We start from the raw sequence: 26,246 nt of genomic DNA, 5'->3' as shown, positions 1-26,246 counted from the left end.
ATTTCACTTCTTTAGGAACTTCAACTGACTTCCAAATACGCTTTCGCCATCTCAAGTACTCATTCATTTCATCCATTCTTCTACTATTCAATCTATATTTACGATTCAATAGTAACTCAACTACAGGTACTTTCTTAAACAACACTTCTTTCTTCATTTCTCTTTTATCATTTTTATCACATACGGGATCTGATTTCATAGAAATAGGAAAATATCGTTTCTTTTCAACATCATAGAAGAGACCCGCAATAATCATCATTCCATTCTCATCATATTGTTTGCGTGATTTTACATTCTTCTTTCTTTCTCTTATCATTCATAACAACACAACACAAGAGAATTCTACGTCTGGTCTGTTAATTATCACAAAATATAGCAAATTATTCTTTTATAACACTTCAGCTACTACTAACCAACATCACTAATCGACAGTATCAATCACTTCTTCATTTCATTAAACTAAGTTACAAATTCTGTGTTACAAACTAAATTCTGTTCTCTCAATTATCTAGACCCAGTTTCATGTAATACTCCTCTTTTCCAAACTAATGGTTTCATTTCATTGTCTTCGTCGATTCCACTGGATCTCTACTGTTGTTTACAAACGGACTGTCATGATCTGAAGGGTTCATTTAGTAGTTTTTCTATTGTTCCATTCTTCACACATTTTTGTCATGATTTTGGTGTTCACTTTATTCTTGAAATGGTGTCTCCCAATACATTTATTCGCGATAATCTGAATGCCTTTAGTTTCAATATGCTTGTTGTAGGCCTTTTGGACCTCATTGTCTTCGTGGCTTTGTTCATTATGACAATGCCTCTTCCTGATATGTTAAAGAGAGGGTATGCTAATGTAGCTACTTTCTTTCTTATTAATTATAGAAAATCTTCCAGTACGCCCTTCCTTTTGTATTCTTCATGATGTTCTGTATGTACAATCTTTTCAGTAGTTTATTTGTTCTTATATTATCTTCTAGCTACTCTTTACAAGATGATTCGTTCTATTTCAGATCATCATTCCATGATTAGTGAGGTAGCTTCGTTGGATGATTTTCATTTAGGGAAAGAAGGTGGAGCCTCGTCTTTTCTATAAGCGTATTGCCAAGAATCAGAGAGATATCATTCTTTGTCTGATTGGTTGCGGATTGTCCTAGTAGGCATCAATAGTACGTTGTTACTTAGTTTCCTCCTCATTCTCTCAACCCAGTTCAAGCAGATGACAACTGATAAGAAGGTTGAGGACAAGTCTGAGGTACCCGAAAAGACTGCTGAGGAGAAGAAGAATGATTCATTTGTTTGTTTAAACAGTAAAGTTAGGATATTAATCTTTCTACTGCTCGATTTAAATCATTATCACATTGCTGCAAAGCCCTCATACATTCAACTCTTGAAAACCCCATATTCTATTTGTTATTGAATCATATCATGGGTACCATCAACTGTGTAATATTTTCGTCACTAACATATGTGTCATCATCCCACTCTTGATCAAATCGTAGAGGAGTGTTGCTATCAACGCTTAAGGACCTGTAACGTTGTCTGTCCTCAAATAATGCCGCTACTATCTTCTACAAATGAAATAGAAGCAAATCACTTACAAGGAGAATCGATGTGAATATCTTTGGAAATGGAATTAGTATATGTTCTTCTGTACATAAATAATGAATGAAAAGACCTAAGTAGATTCCAACAATACCTTCAACCAGACCTCGAATACTACATGAAAGAGCGAGAAATAGAAGGAGGATTCCGTTTGCTATCTTTTCAGATATCCGCATTGAACTAAAAACTGGATAACTGGAAGAAGGAACAGAAGGAATCGATTCTAGAATGGAGGAAATCTTTAATCCCAACTCCAATAAATCGCAAATTCGGAGGATAGATACATAATAACAGCATACGAAGGAGAGAAAAAGAGTGAAAGGAACAACTTGGTTAGAATACAGGAAATGCCAATAGTAAATAGAATTGACATAGTTTTATAACATCCATAAAGTAGTTCCAGTGATCGCATAGCATATATAAGGTATCCAGCAACAACATATGTGAAGAGTCTATATTTGAAACTCCTATAATCCACTACTCATCGTAAATGAAGAAACGGTAGACAAAAAAGCCTATTCGACTCTGCGGTACTAATTCCCTTGCTACAAATCATTCCTATAAATTGAAAAAACTTCCTAAAGATAGAAACAAAAGAAAGAACAGACAATACATTTGAAAGATTGTTATTCGAAACATCGCTACACATCATCTGACAGAATGATACCCATACCTAGATTCTTTTCAAGCGACATGGGTTCTTAGCTAGAATCAATCAGAACAAGAGCTAAGAATAGATGATCGGTTCGGTTGCCGCAATCGGGTACCCAATTAGCCGAATCGCAATTCATACGAATCTACATTCCTAGAAGTCGTTTAGTGGATATACGGAGGAAATGACAACGAGAGTTGAAGATATGACTGTCGAAGAGTTTCTATCAAGAAAAGCAAGAAGTGTTGAAGATGTAGGTGCTTTCAAACTGACTTATGCTAGGCTATCATCACTCACTGTCAAGATCTCTGTAGACTAATTATGTCAGAATATGAGGAGGCTCGTCGAAAGGAATTGGATGTTTATGAGAATAGCCAACCTATTAGTATATGTGCTATTTATATTATTATTTTAAGAAATTGAAATGAGAGTAACGTTGACTTGTACCTCAGGACCACATAAAGATCAAGTCTTTGTCATTAAGCCCAAATCTGTATTTATATGAATATATTAAAATGAATAGAAAAACTATCCTCTCATCGGTCGATCAACGCTCGATAAGTTCATCAAAGATGGAGTAAGTTTATCAAAGGACCGAGAAGTATCTTCATATCATGGAAAAGTAAGATAAGTTGGATTCTTAATAAGTAGTTCTTCATTCGAGGTGGACAACTGAAATACAAGGATACAAATAGTATGAATCATAGTTATGTGAACAAGTACGATTTCTAATCACTTGATAAGACGTAGTGAACTGGTGGAGGATGAGGTCACTCTGAAGACTGGTGATGTATTGCGTGTTGGACAATCTGAGTTAACAATAGAAATTAAAAAGTGATCTGCTGTTTGTTTTCAACATATTAACTTCTCTTAGTGCACAGTGGTGTCGAATTGTTTGTGTCTCATATATAATATCTTCTCATTTTAAGAGAGAGTGTTATATTGTATGTATATACCTTTGCAATAATTTAAAGGAGTAATTGAACGCGGATTAGAAAGAAAACATATAATAAAGATGTGTCCCAAAATTAGTCAATTTAACGAAAAATAAAAGGGAAATAGGGATCATATAGGATGCTATGTCCCAATAGCTGTTGTGTCATGATCATCGTATTTAGTCCAGATTGTTCAACTGTACTTTGTTTTATACCTTGTAGGAGAGTTATTTATTAGTTTATGAATTTGTTGTAACCACATTAGTAGACAAATGCCTTCTGATACTGATTCTACAACAACATCTAGCTCTGACTCAGAGGTTGATAAGAAACCTATTGCTACTTCCAAGAAGGATCTGAGTTCTTCATCTGATAGCGATTCTGACGTGAAGCCAGCTCCTGCCGCTAAGAAGGTAGAAACCTCATCGGATTCATCTGACTCGGAACCTCCTAAGGTTGCCGCTGCCAGTAACAATAAGTCTGACGACTCTTCTTCCGACAGCGATTCAGACAAAAAGGCCCCTGCTGCAAAGAAGGCTGAAACATCATCAGACTCTTCTGACTCTGAATCGGATAAGAAGCCTACAAAGAAAGATGAATCTTCTTCAGACTCTGACTCTTCGGACTCCAAGGCTGCTAAGAAGACTGCCAGCAAGCCTAAGAAGGCTAAGAAGAATGTGTCTGAAACTGATTCTGATTCCGAATCCGAGGAGAAGTCTAAGAAAACTTCCAAGAAGGAATCCTCTGAAGAGGAAGAGGAATCTGAAGAGGACGAGAAGCCAAAGAAGTCAGGAGGTTTCCAAGGGTATTTCCATGTATGAGAATTGATCGATAGTTGGCTGGAACAGCGTCGTATTAAAAAACGAGAGAATGACAATATTGAATTCTCAAAGAAGGTGGTTCCTAACTGGAAGTACAAGCGTGATGGTGCATTAGCTAAGAAGGTTTGCTATGAAGGAATGCTTCCTTACACACGTATCATGGTTATGAATTGAAATAGATTTGAGGTATAGAGTTGGAGTACTATGATTGGTATGGAAACCCGTATTGCAGCAAAGCTGTATCGTGTGACAATGAAGAATGGAAAGGGTCTTCGTGAAAAGTTTGAGAAGGTTAGATTGGAGGTGGATGATGATGGACAGAATCCTGATGCTCCTACTGAAGGTAATGAAAAGACGATACTGGAGATTCCTAACGCTGTTAAGGGTATCAATGGTCAATTTCTCATGATTTGTAGAAGTGTATCCTAATGAAGCTTCCTTCCACACTCCTGACTTCGAGAAGGTTTTATCGATTCAACCTTATCATTCCTAGTCTCTACGTGAGCTGCTCGAGACGTGGGTTGCATATCGTCCTGACATTGGTTACTTTGATGGTTTGAACTATGTGGCTGCCATGTTGCTCCAGTTCCAAGATCAGGAGAGTGCTTTTACTTCAACAGTAAATCTCTTCCAAGAGTACATGGTCGTAGTGATGGATCCAGATCGGAAGATGGAATTCAAGGATTACTGTACTGCCTTCGAGTCGGCACTTGGTGAAGAGGTGAGTGAGGTAGCCAGCTATTTCTCTGAGTCCAAGATTGATTCGTCTGTGATCCTCCGAGACTGGATGTGCTCACTGTTTACTCGGTGTGTGAACTTTGAAAAGGCAAAGAGATTGTGGGATATTCTGTTGTTGGAAGGTGGATTCGGTTTGGTGAAGATTTCCTGTGGTATTTTGAAATAGTATTTTTTAAGGGTATTTTGGTCATTGGTAGTTACTCTGATAAGGTGACTGATATGTCGGCAAATGAGCTGTATGCTTTCTTGAAGCATCTACCTGAGAAGGTGAACATCGACCAGTTGGCGAATTCTGTCGGTTTTTTGTCATTCCATTAATCATGTAGATTAAGTCCATCCAACTTGCTCAGGTTGATTTCGATCTGTTGTTGGACAACGCCAAAGAACAGCGTGGTGATGAATCTCCTGAACCTGCTGATTCTGATGAGAAGCCTTCAAAGAAGGTGGATTCGGATTCGGATTCAGATTCCGACGTGAAGAAGCCTGTAAAGAAGGTAGAGTCTTCAGATTCGGATTCCGATGTGGAACCTGTGGTGAAGAAGCCAGTCAAGAAGGTGGTGTCTTCCTCCTCATCTGATTCTTCTGAGGATGAAAAGCCTGCTCCTGTGCCTGTGAAGAAGGAAGTGTCTTCATCTGATTCCTCGTCTTCAGAAGATGAGAAGCCCGCTCCTAAACCTGCTCCTAAGGTTGAATCTTCCTCTTCTGATTCATCCTCATCAGAAGATGAGAAGCCTGTGCCCAAGCCTGCTCCTAAGAAAATCGAATCATCTTCATCTGACTCCTCGTCCTCAGAAGATGAGAAGCCTGTTCCTAAGCCTGCTCCTAAGAAGGTTGAGTCTTCCTCTTCAGATTCAAGCAGCGACTAATAGTGTTGTATGCGCAGTCGCTGTTATTGCTTAATGTGTTTGTAATCAACAAGACAAAGCACAATAACCACTCTTACAAGGCACGATTCCCTGCAACCAATGAGATGATTACCACGGGGATGAGACGTTTCATCAATGTAACCATATTTCCACCGAACCAGAATTGAGCATATAAGAACGTAATAACAGCAATACAACTCAAAAACACTCCCTTAGCAATCATCTTTGTAGCATCCTCTCTCTACTTCTAATCTTCTTATGCATCGACCTACTTTCCAATAGAACCCAATTCGAATCCAAGCGATTCCCAACACAATCACAAGAGCTACAATCAATAATGAGAATGTCACAGGGAACAAGAAGAATGGGTTCTTATTCTCGGGTTTTGATACATGTTCGATCTCTTTCATTGGACCAGTACTCATCTCTGTTGCATACATCAAAGTCTTTGAATACAGTGGATACACAGGATCCTTTGGACGAGGGCCAAAATCCATCTTCACAGTCAGTAGAGGTATTCGAAGGGGGGTTGGAATGAGATTGTCCCCACAGAGGAACGTGAGTCTGAACTCACCACCAGCATAGTTAAAGGCAGCTGCCATATCAGATCGAGATGGAGAAATCTCAGCATGGAAACCTGCTCCAGAACGATGCATAGGAAGTGAATACTTCTGACCATTGCTAGACTCGATTTGAAGGACTACTGTATGTGGAACAAAATCGGAAGGAATTTTGGAATTCACATCAATGGAAAGGAAGGATTTGGGTTTCATGTCAAGTACCGTAGCGTCTTCGTTAGGAAGCATATAGACATTGGATACACCATCAATAATTGCTGTGAAAGATGGAATAGTGACAGAAATTGGGACAATTATTGGCAAATCAAAAGAAGCCAGATTTGTTCTCTCTGAACTCTGGACCTATCAGTCAGACTTCGTTCTCATAAATACCTTCACAGCAAATACATGCTTTCCAGGTTCCAAATCAACATTCCCAATGTATCGATTCTTGTCAAAATGGAGACTAATTTGGTCATTAGACCCCTCTCGAAGAAGTACAAACAGATTTGAACGAGGCTTCGCATCCACATCGGTGATGCTAATCATGACTTGCTTTTCCTGATATTCTCCCTTCACAGCCATCGCTGAAGAAGGCATTAGCGGACGTAACACAGCTAAAACACGAAGAAGAGAGAATGCAACATCAGGACGAGTCGTAGTGTGGAAGTGAAGGAAGTAGGAAGCGATGGATGTTGTAGTATCCTCAGTCAATAGATTGTGCGTTGCAGAAAAAAGAGCCAAATCAGTAATGGCAAGAAAACCTCCTTCTTCGGGAACGGCAAATCTAGAATCAGTAGGGGAACATGAGGCTACTTCTTTGCAATCATGGAGGAAAGAAGAGACTGAGCAATAGTCGTGTATGATTTCACGCGAGTCTTTGTAGCAGCATTCAACGAATCAAACAAACGATTCAGAATGTTGATAGCTGCTACCTTCTCTTGAAATGACAAAGTTGTACAAGAAAAGGAAGAACAGTCTTTCAGTCGATTAAAGACAGTTTCAGCAATCTAGAAGTGAGAGGCAATTGATAGCATGAACCTTATTGGCATCATACTTGACTTTGGGGAATTGGAGAGCATAGTCAACATCCACGAATGAATCCACTTCTGAAAGAATGTGCGATCTAGAATGTAAGGCAAAGATAGAATAACATACACAGATTCAGGAACAGTTGGTTTACACTTACCAGACTTCAACACATTATAATAATACATCTCTCTTTCCATAGTCATATCTGTTTCTTTCTTCGGAGTACAATTCTACACGATTAGACGCACCTTTGCCGATTTGTACGATGGGTTCCAGTTTCTCCTTTAATTCCGATGCAAGTTGGATACAATAGTATTTGTCATTAATATCGGTAAACTCATTCACGCGATGAGACAAAGTCTTGAAACGCGTCACATCGCTTTGTTGGAGGGCATCCATCACTGCACATTGTGCAACTGTGATGAAAATAAGAGAAATGGCGAAAGAGTTCTTCATTTCAAGTTGTTGGTATGAAGTAAACGGAATGTGATAATTCCCGCGGCAATGAGGCATATAGTGACATCGATTTGAGAGATCCGTATTGGAGACTCAGTCGAATTGGAAGCAATACATAAGATCTTGGAGGTCGAACATGGTGCAGATTCTTATTAAGGTCCGAATTCCAAACCGGATTTAGGTAATTAAGAACTACAGGAATATTCTTGAACATGAAAGAGGAATCGTCTACAGCGTAGAAAGTGGATGTGTGAGGTAACGTCGCAGTGACGCGGGAAACCGTCGCGAACTTCAGCCAGCACCTTTAGCACCCCCACAAGCCTATCGAATGCTTTCATCCCATTCGAGGCGTTTTGACGACCAGTATATGGAAAGTATTATGCAAAAACGTTATTACATTGTAATTTGTTTTATGAATAGGTTTTGAAACAGTGCTGAGACGGAAACAAGATGGCATGCATTATTTCGTTTTTTAATAGTAGATCCGCATGTTGCATATAGCCATCCGTTGCGCGATAACTTGATAGAACAGAATACTACTTTACTACACGATCTGTTAGATCAAGCAGAGTCCTCTTTTTCTTCGCAACATTCGGATAATTTCTGAAGTATATGTAAAATGTATGTTGTTTTTTGATACCAATCAGTCATTGTGTTTTGGGATATTTTCCTCTTCTTTGTTCTATAAAGGAATACAAATGAAGATATCTTTTTTTACATCCGTACTCTTTATGAACAAGAAAGAACCGCGGAATCAAAAGAGATGTGTTTTCTCAACAAATAGGAATCTAAAATGGCTGATCGGTTACAGAACGAGATTACAGAAATGGAGAAACGCAGAGAAGCATTTTCATCAGCAGTTGGTGAGAATTATGCTTTCGGAATGATAGTTAGACACATGCGAAAACCAGTTAAAGGACTCACTAGAGACTCTAAATTCGACTGTTCGTGATGTGATATATCCATTGTCTATCCAAGAGTGTTGTTCTTTTACCATCTACTGTTCGTAATGCTGCTACTGTTCGGAGAGAACATGAAACTGTTGTTTCAATTAATAAAGAAGTGAATGTGGTTGTGTATTGGATTAGTAACGGATAGAGTAAGGTAGAAGGGTTTCAAACCCGAGTAGACAAGATGAACAAGCAGTTAGACGACTTTTTGGATCTGGCCTCTGTCTGACTTCTTGTTCTATCTAACAATTAGAGTTTGGATTATTTTGATAAGTGGGCACGCAATATGAAAACGAAAATGTATGAAGTGAGTCATGTGATGGAAGAGATTTGTAGTATCGAGCAAGATGAATTACGAACCTCTATTTTGTCTGTTTCTTATCAAACAGTGAATATTACAAAAATCCATCTTCAAACACTTCGGATTTCTCTTCATGCAGTCCGCTCCACCCCGATCGATCACTTCCAATCGAATTTCGTAATGCTAAGGAAGACTGCCGGAACAAGGAACGATTATTCCTCGAAAACACATTGGATGAGGGCAGCAACTTTGATTGACTTAATCGCTGCTGAGACAGATCTGATGACCGTTTATTCAGATTTGGGGAATGGAGAACGGGACTTACAACATCTGAGTTCATAGGAGTAAATGGAATCGGGGTTATTGGAGGAAGTGAAGAAGTGATACCTTTTCCTGAATGAACATTTGCGGAGGCTGATTGGATTTGTCGCGCAGTATTGAGAAAGAGGAATGAGACTGCACGATCTGCAAATAAGACGACCAATCAAAGAAATACCACCATAGAGAATCTCAATTAGATCCATCAGCATCTCCATCACCTCAGGGTTGTCAACAGAGAGCGAAACGACTCCAGCAAGATCGGAATTCTCCTGGAACAAAATGGACCAATCGTCTTCAGATGATGGAGTTTGCTGATGAATGATCTCTGAATTGAATTCCATTTTTGTGGAAGTCTTTTCGGGAGCAGGAAAGGAAGGTTTTGTTGGATGGATGTGATTAGCCTGTTTGAGATGAAGACGAGAACGAGATTTGGTGGATGGAAGGATGGACATGAGAATTCTGGATAAGATGGTAAACAATCGAACAGATATCCGAATGGTATACAAGAGAAGAATGGAAGTTAGAAGACAAATGAACAGAATAGCAACAACACGAGTACGATCTATTTCATAATTCTCAACAACTTCTTGAAGTAGCCACTTGTAGAACATACAAATATACTTAGCAATTCGAGCTACACTTATGATAAAACGAATCAAAGCTCTAAACAACAGATGGAAATTGAACTGAATGTAGAGACCAAATGTAGCTACACATTCCTTCATAACATTCATAAATGTGACTGAACCACCATTTGCCTGTCCAACACTGGTAATCTGTTTGACATCACGAAGAATCTGGGAACAACCATTATCCTCGAAAAAGGGAACTTCGTGTTGTGACAAATCCAATAAGCAAATGTCGCATACAGAGCAGACTTCAGAACTGAAATGAAATTGCATTGATATAGCAGGAGACGAACAGGACAAACAAAACGAAGAAAAGGAGGATTGAGGGTTACACTGACGAAGATACAAATAAACCCAGTCTTCCAGAGAGTTTGGGATTGTCAGATGATTCGTGAGAGAACCAGAAATGCAGAAACTGAGGAGAGTTAACAATAGTGTCTTCAAATCCGTAAAAAAGTTCTGAATAGAGAGAGGGAGATGAGGAGCAATCAGAACCTTGTAAATGGGATACACTGCAGGAATTGATGACAATCCCAATATTGGAAGGAGAATCAAACCGCAAAGATAGATCCAAGGGAGAAACAATGAAATCCTAGAGTGTGACACCTATATACTGGAATTACGCCGTCTCCTTGTGTTTTGGTCCACGAATGACAGTGGCAGATGAACTGCGTTTTTTCTTCTCTGTCTAAGAATAACTCCCATTTTCAATTCACTACTGTCATAGTACTCATATCGGAGGAAAGACGACGATGTCTCCCCTTCTTCGGATTGATACCTTTCCGCAGGAATGGAGAGGTAGGAATTTCTGATAGTGTACGAAATAGCACTTCCGACTGCGATTCTTCCTTTCCACCTGCCTTTCCAGAAAAATAAGTAATATTCTATTATAATCACTTCTTTATGCATTTCGTACAGGTAAATTCACTAGTATACCAATGCTCAGTGAGAGAATAAGGAGGACAGCTAAAGCCGTTTTAGGCTCTTCTCGGATGAAATGAAATATAAAAGAACTCATTTGTACAATAGGAACAAGGAGTACAAGGAAAAATGAACATCCCCATTCACTTTCTTGGGAACAAACAATATCTATTGAAGTTTATTCAATGCACGATCAAGAATCTTCTTCACATCGGACTGAATGAACAAGCATTCGGCCTCAACACATATATCCCCCTACAACTGAGCTCCTTCACCTGTCAACTACCACTTCATCTGTAATTACTGCTTTGAAGTAGTGTTTCCGTCCCTCTTCTTTGAGGAATGAACCTCTGATCAATACTACATATAACAAACGATAACTTCAAATACCTGTACTGGGACAAAGAATAATCTTACGATAACTCAACTGTAACTGACCAGTAAATCCCTGAATATCTAAAAGACACATCATCAGACCAAAGAATTGGTCTAGAACGGAAGCAGAAGCTCCACCGTGAAGAATTCCTCGATGACCGCACATCCGCTCTCCAAAAGTGATAATGGAACAACTATGAATTATCCAATCCGTCTAGGTATACATATCAGACTTATCATCATTGTAGAACGTTCTATACTACAAATTAACCACCTAACGAACGAATACGCATCGCAACAATCCATCGCGATTGAGACCATCGTAAATGAAGTTCTTATCGGTTGGATACAGATGATGTTTCATTTCTTGAAGTCCCGCATCGAGTAATTGTTTAGCAAATTTCTCTTCTTGCTCTTTCAACTTTACGTTAGCAAGATGCATCCAGAATGTACGTGATTCTCAGAATTCATTCCACTCATGGATCTAGGAGCGTGACTTATATTAGACTAACAATTACAAATGGAGTATAAATTTCCAAATAACCCTTCTGATGAAAAGAATAATGATAATTAGTAATAACCGAATAAGGGGTACCAATAATAGATAAGATTTCGCATCAGATTGGTTACTTATGATTAATGAGTTACAAGCTCAGTTATAAGATTGCTTTAACAGTCATATCACAGAAGCGGAAAACCATGTGATCAACTTCTAACTCGAATGACTCAGATACTCTTTCTACACATGATACACGAACTCATAAGAATTGTATGAACAAACAACAATAAAAACAACTATATTAATATTGACCGCTAATAGTACTAGAAGATCAATCATTGTACCATCCCTTACATTGAATATAATATAGCTGCTAAAGCAATATACATAGAGCGAATGGTCATAGCATTCAAGGATTCATCTGGCTTTGAAGAAGGAATAACCAGTACACATGTTGGAACCTGCTACCAATAAGCTCCATACAATATACTTACACAATTCTCTTCCCCAAGGATCGTAACGGTACCCATTCCCCTCCCTTCGTTAATCACAGCACTAACAATGACTCCTCGTTATCAAACCTACCAAGACTCATTTCCATTAATCACAAACTTTCCATCAAATGTGCGATTGATATCTGCAAACTCGATCTTGAAGCCTACACTGCAACATCCACTTGAAAAGTCAATTGTGCAGAACTTATTTCCAGTTGTTCTGTTCTTTATGCTGAATGCTGTCCTTGAAGACTTCTTGTGAATATCGTATGTCACATTATTGATAGTGAAGCTTCCCTTGTGAAGAGTGTCAGATAATGACAACTACTGATTATTACCAATTCCCATTTCTATACAGAACAAACGGGATCACAACTTAAATTGGGTTGACCATAGTAATCACTGGGATAAACGCCAAACTCCAAAGGACCACAAGTTCTAACTTCTTTTACTCTGACATAGAACTGAGGTTCCATAAGGAAAGACGTTATAGAGTCTTCTGGAGCTGCTATTCATAATATCCAATTCTTCTTCCTTACGAATCTGTTGTTGAGGAGCATAAGTCGGAAGTGGCTTCACAACATCCACTGGATTGACAGGAGTAACTGTCATTGGTACAGGTTGTACTGGATTTACTTGTGGCATCTCCAGTGCTGGAGGATTCAAAGGCATAGTAGTAGCAGGTACTGCTACTGGAGCATATGTAACTGGCACAGGCTGTAGCGAATAATTCATTTTTGAAAAAAGAAAACAAAACAAAGATTCGGTTTGAGTCACATATGTAAGGAGTCAGTACGAAGGATTATTCTGTGAAGAAGTGAGAGTAGATTAGGGATATAATTTGGACTGAACGAGAATTGTATGTAATAGACGTATTAGTACACTAATCCACCCAGGGAGACTATCCATTCATAATAGATGCAACAAACATTCAAATAACGAAGAAGGTGTAAATTCACCAAACCAATATAGAAAACGTGAAAATCAAATTTCATTTCCGATTGTGACCCAGTCATTACGAAGATTGTTTCTTCTTCCAAATATTTCTACGTAGTAACCTATAGTAAACACTCTACAACTGGCATTACCATTTGGGACTAATGATTCAATAATACTATAAATCTCGTTTGGCTTCTGACTCTGCCCCTTTCGCTTTGAAAAGATAACGTCTTTCACCAAACCGATCTTTGTTTTATCCAGTGCATTGCAATTTCCCTATTATGGAATCACATTTTCAATCCTACCTTTTTCGCAACGAAACAGGTTTCTTTTGCATGTTGTAAATAAAATCCATTACTTTGGATTACAAAATTACGGGCAGATAACTTGACCCATGATATATCCCCTATCAATACATAACCCCAGTTTTGAATAATGCGCAGTGCTGTTGTATACTTTGCATTGATTGTCCATAAAAACAATAACCCATCATCTTGGATAAGATGAATTGGAATACTGGCAATTGATTCATCATCCAATTGCTGATACTTAATTGCTACCTATTCCTTAGATCTGAGTCGATTTCATACCCCTCGACAGGGGTCAGCACTGGATAAATGCCATGGTGGGTCCATCATAACTACGTCAAATAGATGTCCAGTGAGTTCCCTCTGGACGCGGCCAAATCGCTATTTTTGAATTCTTGAGGTATCCCTACGCGCCAATCAAATGTTCGGATGTCCGCATTAATGCCAACAGAATTAACAGGGACTTCAAAATCTAGCAATCGTCGCGAAATTTGCATCCCTATAAATAATACAACAAATAGAATGCTTACAGTATTCGTCATACTTCGGAACGAAGCGGTTCGAGCGACGATTGCCTTCACGAGCTACGAGATAGGAAGATAGACTAAGAACATGTTTATATTCTCCAGAACGTTCGATATCAAAGAAAAGCTCCTTCATTAAGGGATTGGTATTTAACAACTGTATACGGTATTCCTCCTACGATGATAGAGTTAATACGAACAATACATCTTCACGAACGTTTTGCAAAAGGGTTTGCTTGTAACTAAGAGAAGAATCATGGAGAGAAGGAGAATGATCTTCTAAAAGCAACTGTTGCTCAATACAACACATGGTACGAAGAATACTACTCTTCTCCATGGACATGACACTTTTGCTACTAAATGTATCATCTTTTACTAGTTCTGACTCTTCCCAATACAAATAATACACATCTGGCGAACTCGTTTTCGAGCCTCACGGTTCATCTCCCTTTGTCTTTTCAAATCCTCATCAAAATCATAATCATCGCCACTATCTTAGGTTTATCTAATCCCTTGGAATTACCTGAGTCTGGTTTAAAATCGATACACATAAAGCAATAGTAGTGATTTGGATCTTCCAAATCAGTTGCTGTGACATTGACACTACCATCTCAGATAAAAAAACATCGAATACCAATCGTAGTGATACCATCGTTTACAATGACAACAACGTATCATTGGACGATTGTACCCCCATCCGCAATAGCAGATGGAGAGATCAATGTCAGACATAAGCAACAAGTGAAACTTCTACCTCACTTTTCCCTCACATTTTTCGGTGTCTGATTGTACGAATGGGTATATGGATCTCCAAACTTTTTAACCAGTACTTTGGAAACAAAGAAGTACGAATTCTTGTTCTTGGTCTTGATAATGCTGGAAAGACTTCTATCCTCTGTAAGTTTCTCTCAATAGGTGTGGCATGTGTTTTACAATCTTTTAGATCGTATGCAACTCGACGAAGTGGTGTCTACAGTTCCTACAATCGGTTTTAACGTGGAGACACTGAAATACAAGAACCTTACTTTCCAGGTATGGGATCTGGGAGGTCAGACGAGTATTCGACCTTATTGGCGTTGCTATTTCACAAATACTGGTTTGAGGTGTGTACTTGTTCTTAGTCCTAGATGCTGTTATCTTTGTTGTCGATAGTGCCGATATTGATCGTCTCAATATTGCAAAAGCCGAGTTGGCTGCCATTCTCAAAGTGGGATTGAATTTGTCCTATCATGTATAGGAAGATGAGCTGAAGGGAACATCATTATTGATTTTCGCAAACAAGCAGGATCTTCCTGGAGCTTTGAATGGAGCTAAGATTTCAGAGGCACTTGGACTAACAGAAATTCGTGATAGAAAGTGGACGATCTTTGAGTCTTCGGCAACAAGCGGAAAGGGTCTTGTTGATGGTTTTGACTGGTAGGGTAGAGAGTGATTCTTGTAATCTATAGGCTTGCAGATGAGTTATCGGCCGAGAAAACAGAATAGAAAGTGTATATATACGTCTTTGAGGTGTTTGATCAGAAACAGATGAACCATACAACCCAATTACGGTCTTTAATAGTTTCATTCGGTTCTGAGCTTCTTCTAATGTTCGTTCCGATCCTTCGGTCATCAGAGAACGAACATACTCAGCATCTTCTGAAATCTCTTCAAATCTTTGTCGAATCGGTGCCAATCCCTCAATTAGGGCATCTGCCAACTTAGGTTTAAATACTGACATGGGTGTATCCTACAACTGAATAAAAGAACGAAATTCCACTTTGTACTCATTAGCCACTTCTTCTATTGACCGATTCGTAACTGCTGCCATCAGTGTAACTAAGTTATACACTTCCGGTCGTTTCTCCTTATCCAGGCTACAAATGAATTCAATTCTTTTATCCTACGATATTCCACTAATACTATCGGTCTTTGCTCGCTTGATACATTCCTGGATTCGTTCAGGCGGATCTAGGCATCACACTCTGTAGTTGTTCCTACCAATAATGCTGATATTACTGTATTGGGACTGTGAAGATTTGCTCATTTTCTTTGTTCCATCCGATAAGGACATGATTCGCTTTCCTTCAAATACTTCAGGAACAGGCAAGTTGAAACCAAGGTTATATTTGTGATTGAAGTGATCGATAATGTCCCGAGCAATCTCTACATGTTGGATTTGATCCTCTCCAACAGGAACATGAGTCGCATTGTACATCATAATATCTGCAGTCATCAATACAGGATACGAAAGAAGACCCATAGGATTGGCAAACACATCGTCCTTATTTCCTGATTGTGCTGCTTTCGCAGTCTTGTCTTTGAACTGGTGCATCCGTAAAAGACGGTTGATATTCACGTTGTTCTCTAGAATCCAACTCAATTCACAATGGTAGGCATTCTGAAGTGAAACAATCATAAAATGACTACATCTGACTGTACAAAAATAACCGTATTATCGGTTGGTTCCAATCCACAAGCCAACAAGGAAATGAAAGCATTGCTACTTCTAACACGATCCAATCAAATCTACTTGATATTATCTCGCAAAGATTCTGGATCAGGCGAGGAAGTAAGAGCATGGTAACTCATTATTCCAAAGTAACTCCTTTTGAAATCTTTACATCATCTCAATACATAGCAATTACCCCCTTTCTTTTGTTCATCAACCCAATTCTTCAGTGCACCGAAGTAGTTCCCAATATGAGGAACTCCACTCGGCTGAATCCCTGAAAATATGATCTTCTTGGATGTAGCAAACGATCGGTTAATCAAACACCTCACAGACAGCATCTATCGAGAATAAGAATGGAGACGAGAAGAACGGGAATTTCGTTGTCTTTTCTACAAATGAACATACATATGATTGTTTTGTTTTCCTAGTGATAATGAAACATCATTGTCTGGTAAATGTGTTGTAGGAGAATGGAATCGATTTCAATGATAGGTCCTGTGTGTGTCTGTTTATCATTGGCTTTTTTTCTACTAGAATCGTGTATTTGTCTATAGCTGTTTTTGACGATTTGTTGGGATAAGAGACTAGGTGATTCAGGAAGAGACGCAGAAAAGTGTCATTAAGAATACCGAATTATTTGTAATTCCTGAAGAGGATAGAATTGAGAAAGAGGTGATTGATGGTTGATTCTTGGAAGAGGATTCATATAAAGAAAATGTGTCACTTATGGATTACCCATTTTCTATTGACAACAATTATGAGTGTAGGTCTCAAGAATAGAATATGACTTAGTGGCTGTGGGTGAAGAGTTTGACGTTTCGTTGGTCACATATTCAGGGTTGATTTCAAGCATTTCTATGACGCTTAGAGTGGAATGTAAGACGATTCTCACTTCCTATGTGAGACAATGGTCAGGACCAGTTATTCTAGTTCTCTATTACAATGAATCCACTGCAAAGGATATGAGGGAGATTCAGACAATCGCCTCCACACTTCCTACTCTATCGATTACTTCCGTATTACTTACCTCTGAAGTCATTCCTATCAATCAATTCAAGAATCTTGGAATTGCTCAAGTTAAAACAACCCATTTCATTGTTGTAGACTTCAATCTCTATCCATCCAGTACTCTTTTTTCTCTCATCTCATTTCCAGAGAGTTTGTATCGCACGTTAAAATCGACTCCAGGTTATCTCTGGAGAGACCCTTATTTCATTGGAGTCATTCCAGCGTTTGAATGGTCTCATCCTGCTTATCCTAAATCGAGAGAAAATGAAAAGTGATTCTCTTGGAATTCTGTTACATACAGAGATGTGTCAAAAACTCCAACTGTCGTATCTACAATCGAATCTTGCCTTCATGATTATACGTGTCGTCCTGTCCAAACAATGACAATTCCATTTGTCGCAATTCTTGTTTCGTATGATACCATAGCAGTTCCATACATTTTCATTTACTCATTTTCGTAACTTTAATTGTATTGACAATAATACAGAACTGTAGAAATCGGGAATTACTATCATTTGTAGCATCATGTTGATTAAGAAATCGGAACAGGTTCCATTGTATGACGAATCAATTCTTACACGCGGATATGACAATGTGGAATATGTGGAACGCCTTCGACACACATGTAGGGGTAACAAAAGATTCTGATAACTAGCTATGAAGTTTGGAATGTTTTGTGTTGAGTTTTTCTTTCGTGTTCCTGGAATTGGGTAAGGATGTGGATTAATTGTGATTCTAGTGTGGATTCAGATACTATCCTTAACAATCAAAAGAAACCAGAATTAATTGATGAATACAGAACGATTCGTCTGTCATATGAACACAAGAATTCTCATTTCAATCCTACAGTTTTGTGCTCTGATATGGAAGGTGTGATGTATTCGTGGATTGGGTTCCAGAAGTATGTGTGGATGAAGGAAGAAACAATTGATGGAATGGTGTATCCTAAAATAGCTGTGAAAAAAGGAAAGAATATGAAGATTGTTCTATAGTCTTTAGTGTTTGCTGCAAACTGTACTTGAATAACCTATTGTTATTAAGACTACACCTTATATTCATGTATCTGACAGAATTCGTTTGAATTGAGGAAACGTAACAATGGAGAACTTAAGGAGTAAACACAATGAAGAATAATTGTCGACAAAGACCCTATTTACCATATTTTAGGATAATAATTATAGGTGTTTAATCCGATTACGACCCAATTCTGATCCAGGACACTTCATTCCAAATAATCACAAATAAGAATGATTGATTCTCTATTTATCCTCGGAGAGGACAAACAGGTCATTATTGAAAAGCACTGGAAGGGGGTTATTGAACGGAGCGCGTTGGAACCTTTCTATGTTGCTTTAGCAACCTGTGTTACTAGCAATGTTGGAATCCAGATGTAGATGCGTTTATACTATAGGATGTTCCTCCTGTCCTTGAAGGTGCCAATTGTGCTTTGGTGGTCGTGAAAGAAGGAAATATCTTCTTTATTGCTGTCATCAAGAGTGAAGTGTCACCTATGTCTGCAATTGAGTTTATTGGAAAGATTGTGACACTGTTTAAGGCATACATTGGTGTTGTGAACGAAGTAAAGATTCGGGGAAACTTCTCTCTCGTGTACCAAGTTGGAACCTTCGTTTTGAGTCATTCATAGCTTCTTGATGAAGTTGCTGATTTTGGTGTTCCAGTGATCACAGAACCTTCGATCATGTCTTCTGTTATTCAAATTCCAACGATGCTCAACAAAGTTAGCAACTTTGTCACGAAGGTCGCTGTAGGAAGATGATGGTCTGGATGATCTCTAGGGTTTCTCAGATGAGAACACATGGCTCCCTGGTTCCAGTAATAATAATGTGAGCTGGAGACAACCTGACATCAAGTATGTTCGAAATGAGATTCGCTTCTTTGTGATTGAAAGAGTAAATGCTACTGTCACTTCGTTTGTCTCATTCTTATCTCTCACTTCTAGAAAAGGAAAGACTGTGGATGTGAGTGCAAATGGTATTCTACGTGTTCAGAGCCGTCTTTCTGGAAATCCAGAAATCGCCGCTACTTTGACTGGTCTTGACAACATTCAGGGCATTTTCCTTCATAAGATTGTGAATCGTTCTCGCTTCAATGCCAGTAAAACCCTCGAATTCATCCCTCTGGATGGTGTGTTTGATGTAGTCCACAAATGGAAGAATTGATAGTCAGATCATGAAGTACAATGTCCGTAGCGTGAAGGAGTTCACTCCTGCCTTCTATTGTCGTCCTTCACTATCCTGGGTGAAGGGGGAGAATGGCTACTGGGGTCAGATGGATGTAATGTTGGGAGCCAGGCCACATGGAAAGAAGCAGGTCGAAGGAAATCCACTGGTGGCTTCAGATATTGTGGTGACAATTGTATTACCTCCACAGACTACAGGAGCCAATATCACGGCCTCTTCAGGACATGTCGTGTTCAATCAGGAGGAGAAGGTGTTGAACTGGGTTGTAGGAAATCTGCGTAAGGAGGATACCCCGAGTCTAAAGGGACCTGTGTTTTTACAGGCAGATGCGTTGGCGCCGAGTGAGGAGTGGTAATGAGTGATTGATTGATAGAGTCGTCATTGGTGGCTCGTTTGGCTTTCGTGCAAGTAGACAGTTCTATCTCAGGATTGAATATTGGAAAGACAACAGCGCAACGTGTGCCTGGCGATTATGGAATGATATCAGGCGTACAATCCCAGGTGGAAGCTGGACATTATGATATCCAGATGTAACTTTTTCACGATTTGGTTTATAGTGTGTTTGTTCAATGATTAGGATTCAATCAAACACAAGACTAAAAGAAGAGATTCTTTCCAATCCAATAGATCACTTTACACATCCACCAGAACACAAGAAGCCACATCAGATTTCGGGCATCTCCTAGGAAACGAAGATTGATGTACTGATTGTCAGGGTTATCGAAATAGGTCTCCCAGTTGATGTTCTCATTCTCACCATGAACCAGACAGTACAGACGAGTATTCACATATACGGTGAATCGAATCAACCAACGAGTGAAACACGGGAATTCAAACGAATTGAGAGGATCATACAAATTAGCCTTGGATCGATGATTCTGTGTTGCTACGTTCCTGAATAAGAAGTCTCTCTACACAAAACTCATTCCCTAATGCATACAATAGGATTGATCAAACCAGACCAAATTCCCAAATCAGAAGCATTTTGTGGTTTCATCTGCTGACGCAGATTCCAATAGAATGATAGGAATGATGCTTCGTCGTATTCCAGAATTAAGCCCAATTGCTTCACTTTTGATTTCTCCACATCTTCTGGTAATAATGGTGAGCTGGAATAACACACAGCCAGTTTCATCAAGAAACAGTCAGTCATGTCCTTTCCGGAGAAATGCATGGAAATTGGTTGTCTCCATTTCGCTATCTAATATGATAACTACATCCTACAAGAGTCTTACATTCATTCCATCAAGCAATACAGTGTCATATGACATACCTGAGGTTTTCTGCATTTCCGTTAACGATTGATCACAACGAGCCAATACTTTCAAAATAGCAGATGAGTATGTATCCAGAATTAGATTCACAATTATACGTAGTTCTGAAACCGGAAGAGAGATCACACTTAATCTTCGTATCAGTAGAACTAACAATGCACGATAGAACAGATAATGACGAGTTATGAATGGAATGAAGGAAGAACATGAACCTTCCGGTGATGTGCATTTCCATGGTAGCAAGAAGTCACACCAACATCGCACGATCTAAGTGAAACGCTCCAAGAAATACCCACATCACTCAATTTGACAGAACCGGGTCGCATAGCAGAGTCTGTACGATAAGCAGCAAATTGCTTAGCAAAGAAGAAGAAGAGAGAAGACTCGATAGCATTCAAATGAACAGTAACTCCATCAGATGTCTGAGGCGAATTCTTGTGTATGAAGAGAATCAATTCGTGAAGACAATGGATCATGCATGGTGACAATCGACTTAATATCTAACTATGAAAGAGTATATTGTAGATAAATACAGGCAGAGATTGATGAGAACACTCTCGGATGAGGAATCCCAAATCATCAGGAATGGTATCATCACGACTTAACCACAGTTCTGAAATGGCAGAAAGGAAGAATAGATCAGATCTCTGAAGGGAAGGACGCTGACTGTTTGTGATTGATGGTTTGGTTGGGTGTTGAGGATTGATGAGGTAATACAGATAGTGTAAGAAGAGCTGAACTGCTAGAATGGTATGCTTTTCATTTCTATGTAACAATTGAAGAGAGGAATCTGTCTTTGCTATTGGTTCCACTTGGAGGGAAGCGATGCAAGTTAAGAAGCGAATAATGTAGTATTCATAAGGAGTCACTTCCAAATAATCATGTTCTTTAGGAGGATTTATTGCAAGGAATTGAGTATAGAACGAATGAATTGTAGGAGGGAATTGAATTGGCTTCACAGGAGCTTTGGGGTCCACTTTAGCACTTTCTGTAAAGAAGGTATCCATAAACCGCTTGCAGGAATTGGTAGGGAAGCCTTGAATACCGAGTCGAATGAATAATTTGCGATAATCTTGAAGAAGGAGTGGGAACAGATGAAACTTCTTTTCCGGATAAGCTCCCATCACTGCCAAAACCAGTTCCGTTAATGATGGAACTGTTGAGTGGATAATAGAAACATTTTGTGAAATCACCCTATATTCTCATTTGAAACCAATTTTATTACATAGAAGGAACTTTCTTGGACCCTTGCTCCTTTCCGAGAAACTGATACCCTTCCTTCGAATACGTAGAAAGAATAGAATTATTAGAAATCACCATCTCATTTTCACTTCCAAATAACACATTGGATAGATCAGCCAAACAAAGAATAAAGGATGTCCGTTTTGACATTGAAATGAAGTTTCCTGAGTTTCTAATCTCTAAAAGGATCGAGAGGGTCCATACTCCGCATCGTCACAGTATACCTCTTTTAAGTAACTGAAAACAGATTGGTAGGCTCTATCAGCAAGCCTTCGCTTCAATTCTGGATCCATGAGAGTAAATGTGCAAGAAAGGAATTGGATATTACTTTTATCCCACCATAACAATGAAAGTGGGATGAATGGTGTAGTATCAATGGTGAATGGCTGAATGATAGCCATCCCCTTTCTTTCAGAGATACAATCATCTATTTCAATTGGGTTATTCTATCTCCAGTAAGCTCGATAAATTAGCAAGTGGAACTTAGATCAATGAATAAAAGCAATTGCTCTGCCAAATGGAAGAATCTCCCGTGGAAGATTGTTAGATTGGAACAGAATCTCCAAAATGAGTATTGAGCTTGTGAGTGTTCCTAAAGGGGACGATAAACCAAAAGTTTCGGACCAGTAGATTTGTTGACGTCTTGTCAATTAGTCTTGTCGAGGAAACTCAGGAGGTTGGAGTCATTGAAAACCTTCCTCGTGTTTTTTCCAGGTATTTGACTCAGGAAGTTGATGATTTCTAGCTTTTCGAATATGGGCGATCTACCTTCCGCAGATCGAAATGGTGACGTATTCACTACTGCCGCTAGTGATGATCTGTAGACTAATAAAGCGAAGATTCGTTATGATCAAAATGGATGTATCAAGAACTACACAAAGAAAACTGCTGTATGTACAGGTTTGTATTCACTCATGTAGACAATCTTTCTACTGAAAGAGAAGGATGACCTGCTAGGTTCCAATGTATTAGATCTTGTTGATCCTGGCTTTGTTCAGGCGTTGGGAACAGATGCCATTCGTTCGCTTTTTAAGCTCACTCCTTTGGAAACGATCGGTGGCGGACTTCCCTTGAAACTGGAAATTGACAACATCGTTACTGGTGTGAGGAGTGATGGATCTTCCTTTGAGATGCGTGTGGATATCATAGATACTCATGAAGGTGATTACATTGCTGTCATCACTGATCTACACGAAGATTCTCTCGAAGAAACAGTTTCATCTCTTTCAAGACACAACACAGAATCTCTTCTTCGTCTCAGTTCCTTCTCTGTCTCAGGATCTTTTGGAGGATTGGTAGTGGATGTTAATGAGCGGGAAAAGAGTGATTCTGGGTGGATTGGAACTGGCCGTTATGTTGATGGTGTTCAAGAACTAGAATCAGATGATGTACGTAATGTGGCCTCATTATCAATATCCAATCATTATTTGTTGTACGTTGTCTTAACGAAAAGCGTTTAGTAATCTTCGTCGTGGTCTAGAACAAGGAGTTGTATTACTTGATGTTCACTGTGATTCTCTTTACGATTTGTTGACATTGGTTTTAAATGAACATGAGTTGCGATACGGTATCACTTCAGCCCAACGTAGCGAGATTTATCACCTATTCGAAGATCGTCATCTCTATGTCGAGAGTGGCTCAAAAGAGGGTTGTAAAGTGTATGTGACTTGTCTTCCTTGTCTAACTTCACCATTGTTTGCTGTTGTTCGTATGAGACAACCAGTAATGGTGAATGAGAATGATGTGAGTATTCGTTATTTCTTGTTTGTTTTGGGTGCTGGTGAACAGAATTCTGTTGATGAGTATGTGTTGAATCTTTTTATCACACAAAGACTTCGAGAGATGGGTCATGCATTCTCTATCATGTTCTCTCAGACTTGGTTTGGTAAAGCAGCAAGGAAGGTAAATACTCCTCGCTTGTTGTTAAAAGTGATTTCTATTGATTGGATTGAATCTAGTTGATGGATGTTTTTGTAACACGATGTCTGATGCTTCCTCCTCCGGATCCTTATTCTGAAAGGCCTTATCAAACACGTACAGTAATTACTACCAAAGGATGTTGTACACGAACAGAACAAGAAACAATTGTTGTGATGGTACCAAGCAATACAATGCAACGTACACAGCATCAACTCAGGAATCGTGAACGGGTTATTCATGAACATGATGTGACAATGATGACAGAGAAGTTACAGGAAGAACCAAGCATTGAAGAATTAGAGAGAGATGATTCCAAATTACGTGAAAGTAAACTCACTCCAAAGGATATTATAATTGGATGTGTGACCTTTGTTAGTTGTTTGTTAGTGCTGTTGTTGCTCTGTTTACATCATTTTCCTGTTGATGTAAGTGTAAGAATGGAGAGTCATTCTTAGAGTGATGGTTTACACTCAACCACAATGATTGATTCAGAGTTAAGCATTCCAGGAGGAATTAAAACAGTCTCCTCTGCGAATCCACTGTATTTAAGGTATTGGTGATTCATTCATGTTCATTCTAGTATCCCAGGTAAACGACAAGGATTATATGAAGTTCGTGCTACTATCCAACGGAGTGATACTCCATACACATTGATGTACGCATTAGTTGACCATACCAGTCCTGATGATGTGATTTATGGAGAAGAAATTAGGATGGAGAGTGATTCTGTAACAGAAGTGGAGAGTCTTCAAGAGTTTGACGTTCTTGATAAAATTCAGAACACTGTGAGTATATTAGGTCTTTCTCACTTTCAGAATATCACACTGAAGATGAGAGTTCGAACCAATTCAGTTCAAGCGGTTGGCTTTATGATGCATGTTCAGCCAATGGGTTCCATAGGTCGTTATCGAATCCTTCTTGGTTCAATTACTCTGATCGTGATCTATCTCCTCCTTCTTCTCGAAGTGGTGAATCGAGCTATTGTTGCATTCATTGGAGCATTCTTTACTCTTCTTGTTGTTTCATTTGTGACCGATGCTCCTTCCTTGTCTACAGTAGTCAGTTGGATGGATAGCAGTACGTTGTGTCTTCTCTTTGGTATGATGGTAATGATTCAAATGTTATCAACCACGGGGATCTTTGAATATTTAGCAGTATCGATGTTCACATTTAGTAATGGTAATGTGTTGGTACTAAGCATTTCATTGTGTTTGTTAACGGGGATTATCTCCGCTTTCCTTGATAATGTAACTACCATGCTATTGATTGCTCCTGTTACCATTGAATTGGCAGATATCATGAAGATTTCTCCCATTCCACTTTTGTTGCCTGAGGTGATCTATTCCAACATTGGTGGAACTGCAACTCAAATTGGAGATCCACCAAATATCATTATTGGGAATATGTTGAGTGATCACATTGGTTTTGTTGACTTTATCTATCACATGAGTCCATGTGCTTTATTGTGTATGGTATTTGTGTACATTGTTGTGTTTTTCTATTTTAAGGATACATTGATGAAATCGAAATGTAATGTGGATCCCATGTTACGTCAAAAGTATCCTATTAAGAACAAGCCACTCTTATTGAAGTGTGGTACTGTGTTGTTATTCGTAATTATCCTCTTCTTTTTACATTCTGTTCATGGTATCGATACTGCATTCATTGCAATTGCGGGTGCTTTTGCGTGTCTGCTTCTTGGTACCAATGACGATCTCCATGCAACTTTTGAATTGCTGGAGTGGGAGACACTAGTCTTCTTTGCTGGGTTGTTCATTATGATTCAGGGAGTGAGTCAGATGGGTGTTATTCGAGCAATTGGTAATGCGGTTGCTGTTCTAATTATGAAGGCACCTACCAAGTATCAGTCCCTTCTTGCACATATGTTGTTGTTATGGGTAGCAGGCCTTGTATCCTCTGTACTGGATAACATTGCCTTTATTGCTACTATGATTCCCGTTGTCAAGATTCTGGCGAATGAACCTTCTCTCAATCTTGATATAACTACCCTTGCATGGGCACTTGCATTTGGTGCTTGTTTTGGTGGTAATGGAACACTGGTCGGTGCTGGAGCTAATTTGGTTACAGCTGGTATTAGTACATCTAAAGGGTATCCGATCACATTTGGGATGTTCTTCAAATTTGGTTTTCCTTGTATGATCGTGACGTTACTAATCAGTACTATTTATGTATGGATTAGATATGTGTAAAGTGTTTGTTTGATACAGATTCTCATTCTGTGTTGTT

The 26,246-nt window shown here is 39.0% G+C and overlaps 12 protein-coding genes across 12 annotated transcripts; 7 read left to right on the top strand and 5 right to left on the bottom strand.

The window, feature by feature from the left end:
- Positions 1-703: 703 nt before the first annotated feature.
- On the top strand, positions 704-1,417 carry JH06_0860 (hypothetical protein; the record flags this gene model as incomplete). Its single annotated transcript, XM_014673481.1, has 5 exons — positions 704-853; positions 883-946; positions 978-1,033; positions 1,062-1,153; positions 1,183-1,417. 5 exons carry the CDS (start codon positions 704-706, stop codon positions 1,415-1,417), a joined length of 597 nt encoding a protein of 198 aa, XP_014528967.1.
- A 1,021-nt stretch (positions 1,418-2,438) lies between these two features.
- JH06_0859 (hypothetical protein) lies at positions 2,439-3,092 on the top strand (the record flags this gene model as incomplete). Its single annotated transcript, XM_014673480.1, has 6 exons — positions 2,439-2,507; positions 2,537-2,639; positions 2,671-2,747; positions 2,778-2,876; positions 2,906-2,973; positions 3,005-3,092. The coding sequence occupies 6 exons, from the start codon at positions 2,439-2,441 to the stop codon at positions 3,090-3,092; spliced, it is 504 nt and encodes a 167-aa protein (XP_014528966.1).
- Positions 3,093-3,461: 369 nt separating this feature from the next.
- Positions 3,462-5,614, top strand: JH06_0858 (hypothetical protein; the record flags this gene model as incomplete). Its single annotated transcript, XM_014673479.1, has 7 exons — positions 3,462-3,994; positions 4,025-4,172; positions 4,203-4,404; positions 4,427-4,473; positions 4,504-4,913; positions 4,946-5,042; positions 5,075-5,614. The coding sequence occupies 7 exons, from the start codon at positions 3,462-3,464 to the stop codon at positions 5,612-5,614; spliced, it is 1,977 nt and encodes a 658-aa protein (XP_014528965.1).
- A 73-nt stretch (positions 5,615-5,687) lies between these two features.
- JH06_0857 (ribophorin II family protein) lies at positions 5,688-7,602 on the bottom strand (the record flags this gene model as incomplete). Its single annotated transcript, XM_014673478.1, has 7 exons — positions 5,688-5,855; positions 5,887-6,534; positions 6,565-6,958; positions 6,988-7,181; positions 7,213-7,297; positions 7,330-7,433; positions 7,468-7,602. 7 exons carry the CDS (start codon positions 7,600-7,602, stop codon positions 5,688-5,690), a joined length of 1,728 nt encoding a protein of 575 aa, XP_014528964.1.
- A 3,347-nt stretch (positions 7,603-10,949) lies between these two features.
- JH06_0856 (thioesterase superfamily protein) lies at positions 10,950-11,598 on the bottom strand (the record flags this gene model as incomplete). Its single annotated transcript, XM_014673477.1, has 5 exons — positions 10,950-11,036; positions 11,068-11,141; positions 11,172-11,350; positions 11,381-11,415; positions 11,446-11,598. The coding sequence occupies 5 exons, from the start codon at positions 11,596-11,598 to the stop codon at positions 10,950-10,952; spliced, it is 528 nt and encodes a 175-aa protein (XP_014528963.1).
- A 1,426-nt stretch (positions 11,599-13,024) lies between these two features.
- Positions 13,025-14,056, bottom strand: JH06_0855 (mRNA (2 -o-methyladenosine-n6-)-methyltransferase; the record flags this gene model as incomplete). Its single annotated transcript, XM_014673476.1, has 6 exons — positions 13,025-13,195; positions 13,221-13,364; positions 13,394-13,648; positions 13,679-13,777; positions 13,807-13,895; positions 13,927-14,056. 6 exons carry the CDS (start codon positions 14,054-14,056, stop codon positions 13,025-13,027), a joined length of 888 nt encoding a protein of 295 aa, XP_014528962.1.
- Positions 14,057-14,714: 658 nt separating this feature from the next.
- Positions 14,715-15,405, top strand: JH06_0854 (hypothetical protein; the record flags this gene model as incomplete). Its single annotated transcript, XM_014673475.1, has 5 exons — positions 14,715-14,817; positions 14,864-15,016; positions 15,048-15,127; positions 15,158-15,336; positions 15,369-15,405. The coding sequence occupies 5 exons, from the start codon at positions 14,715-14,717 to the stop codon at positions 15,403-15,405; spliced, it is 552 nt and encodes a 183-aa protein (XP_014528961.1).
- JH06_0853 (tryptophanyl-tRNA synthetase) lies at positions 15,254-16,491 on the bottom strand (the record flags this gene model as incomplete). The annotated part of the gene is given in 6 exon segments (XM_014673474.1): positions 15,254-15,649; positions 15,680-15,776; positions 15,807-15,870; positions 15,901-16,325; positions 16,337-16,402; positions 16,433-16,491. The coding sequence occupies 6 exon segments, from the start codon at positions 16,489-16,491 to the stop codon at positions 15,254-15,256; spliced, it is 1,107 nt and encodes a 368-aa protein (XP_014528960.1).
- Positions 16,492-17,069: 578 nt separating this feature from the next.
- Positions 17,070-18,076, top strand: JH06_0852 (glycosyltransferase-like protein large2; the record flags this gene model as incomplete). Its single annotated transcript, XM_014673473.1, is given in 6 exon segments — positions 17,070-17,115; positions 17,135-17,633; positions 17,664-17,769; positions 17,789-17,853; positions 17,884-17,987; positions 18,018-18,076. The coding sequence occupies 6 exon segments, from the start codon at positions 17,070-17,072 to the stop codon at positions 18,074-18,076; spliced, it is 879 nt and encodes a 292-aa protein (XP_014528959.1).
- Positions 18,077-18,609: 533 nt separating this feature from the next.
- JH06_0851 (hypothetical protein) lies at positions 18,610-20,097 on the top strand (the record flags this gene model as incomplete). Its single annotated transcript, XM_014673472.1, has 7 exons — positions 18,610-18,738; positions 18,774-18,977; positions 19,008-19,127; positions 19,159-19,292; positions 19,323-19,518; positions 19,550-19,904; positions 19,937-20,097. 7 exons carry the CDS (start codon positions 18,610-18,612, stop codon positions 20,095-20,097), a joined length of 1,299 nt encoding a protein of 432 aa, XP_014528958.1.
- A 62-nt stretch (positions 20,098-20,159) lies between these two features.
- JH06_0850 (hypothetical protein) lies at positions 20,160-21,961 on the bottom strand (the record flags this gene model as incomplete). The annotated part of the gene is made up of 6 exons (XM_014673471.1): positions 20,160-20,474; positions 20,504-20,760; positions 20,837-20,970; positions 20,992-21,104; positions 21,134-21,337; positions 21,371-21,961. The coding sequence occupies 6 exons, from the start codon at positions 21,959-21,961 to the stop codon at positions 20,160-20,162; spliced, it is 1,614 nt and encodes a 537-aa protein (XP_014528957.1).
- A 685-nt stretch (positions 21,962-22,646) lies between these two features.
- Positions 22,647-26,209, top strand: JH06_0849 (arsenical pUMP membrane protein; the record flags this gene model as incomplete). Its single annotated transcript, XM_014673470.1, has 9 exons — positions 22,647-22,705; positions 22,734-22,793; positions 22,825-22,870; positions 22,904-22,969; positions 23,000-23,511; positions 23,540-24,008; positions 24,038-24,424; positions 24,455-24,549; positions 24,580-26,209. 9 exons carry the CDS (start codon positions 22,647-22,649, stop codon positions 26,207-26,209), a joined length of 3,324 nt encoding a protein of 1,107 aa, XP_014528956.1.
- Positions 26,210-26,246: the final 37 nt, after the last annotated feature.

Source organism: Blastocystis sp. subtype 4 (assembly GCF_000743755.1).
Source record: "Blastocystis sp. subtype 4 strain WR1 chromosome Unknown seqid_0040, whole genome shotgun sequence".
NCBI lineage: Eukaryota > Bigyra > Opalinata > Blastocystidae > Blastocystis > Blastocystis sp. subtype 4.
Note: the sequence above shows the minus strand (reverse complement) of the source record. Positions and strands in the feature narration are given on the sequence as shown.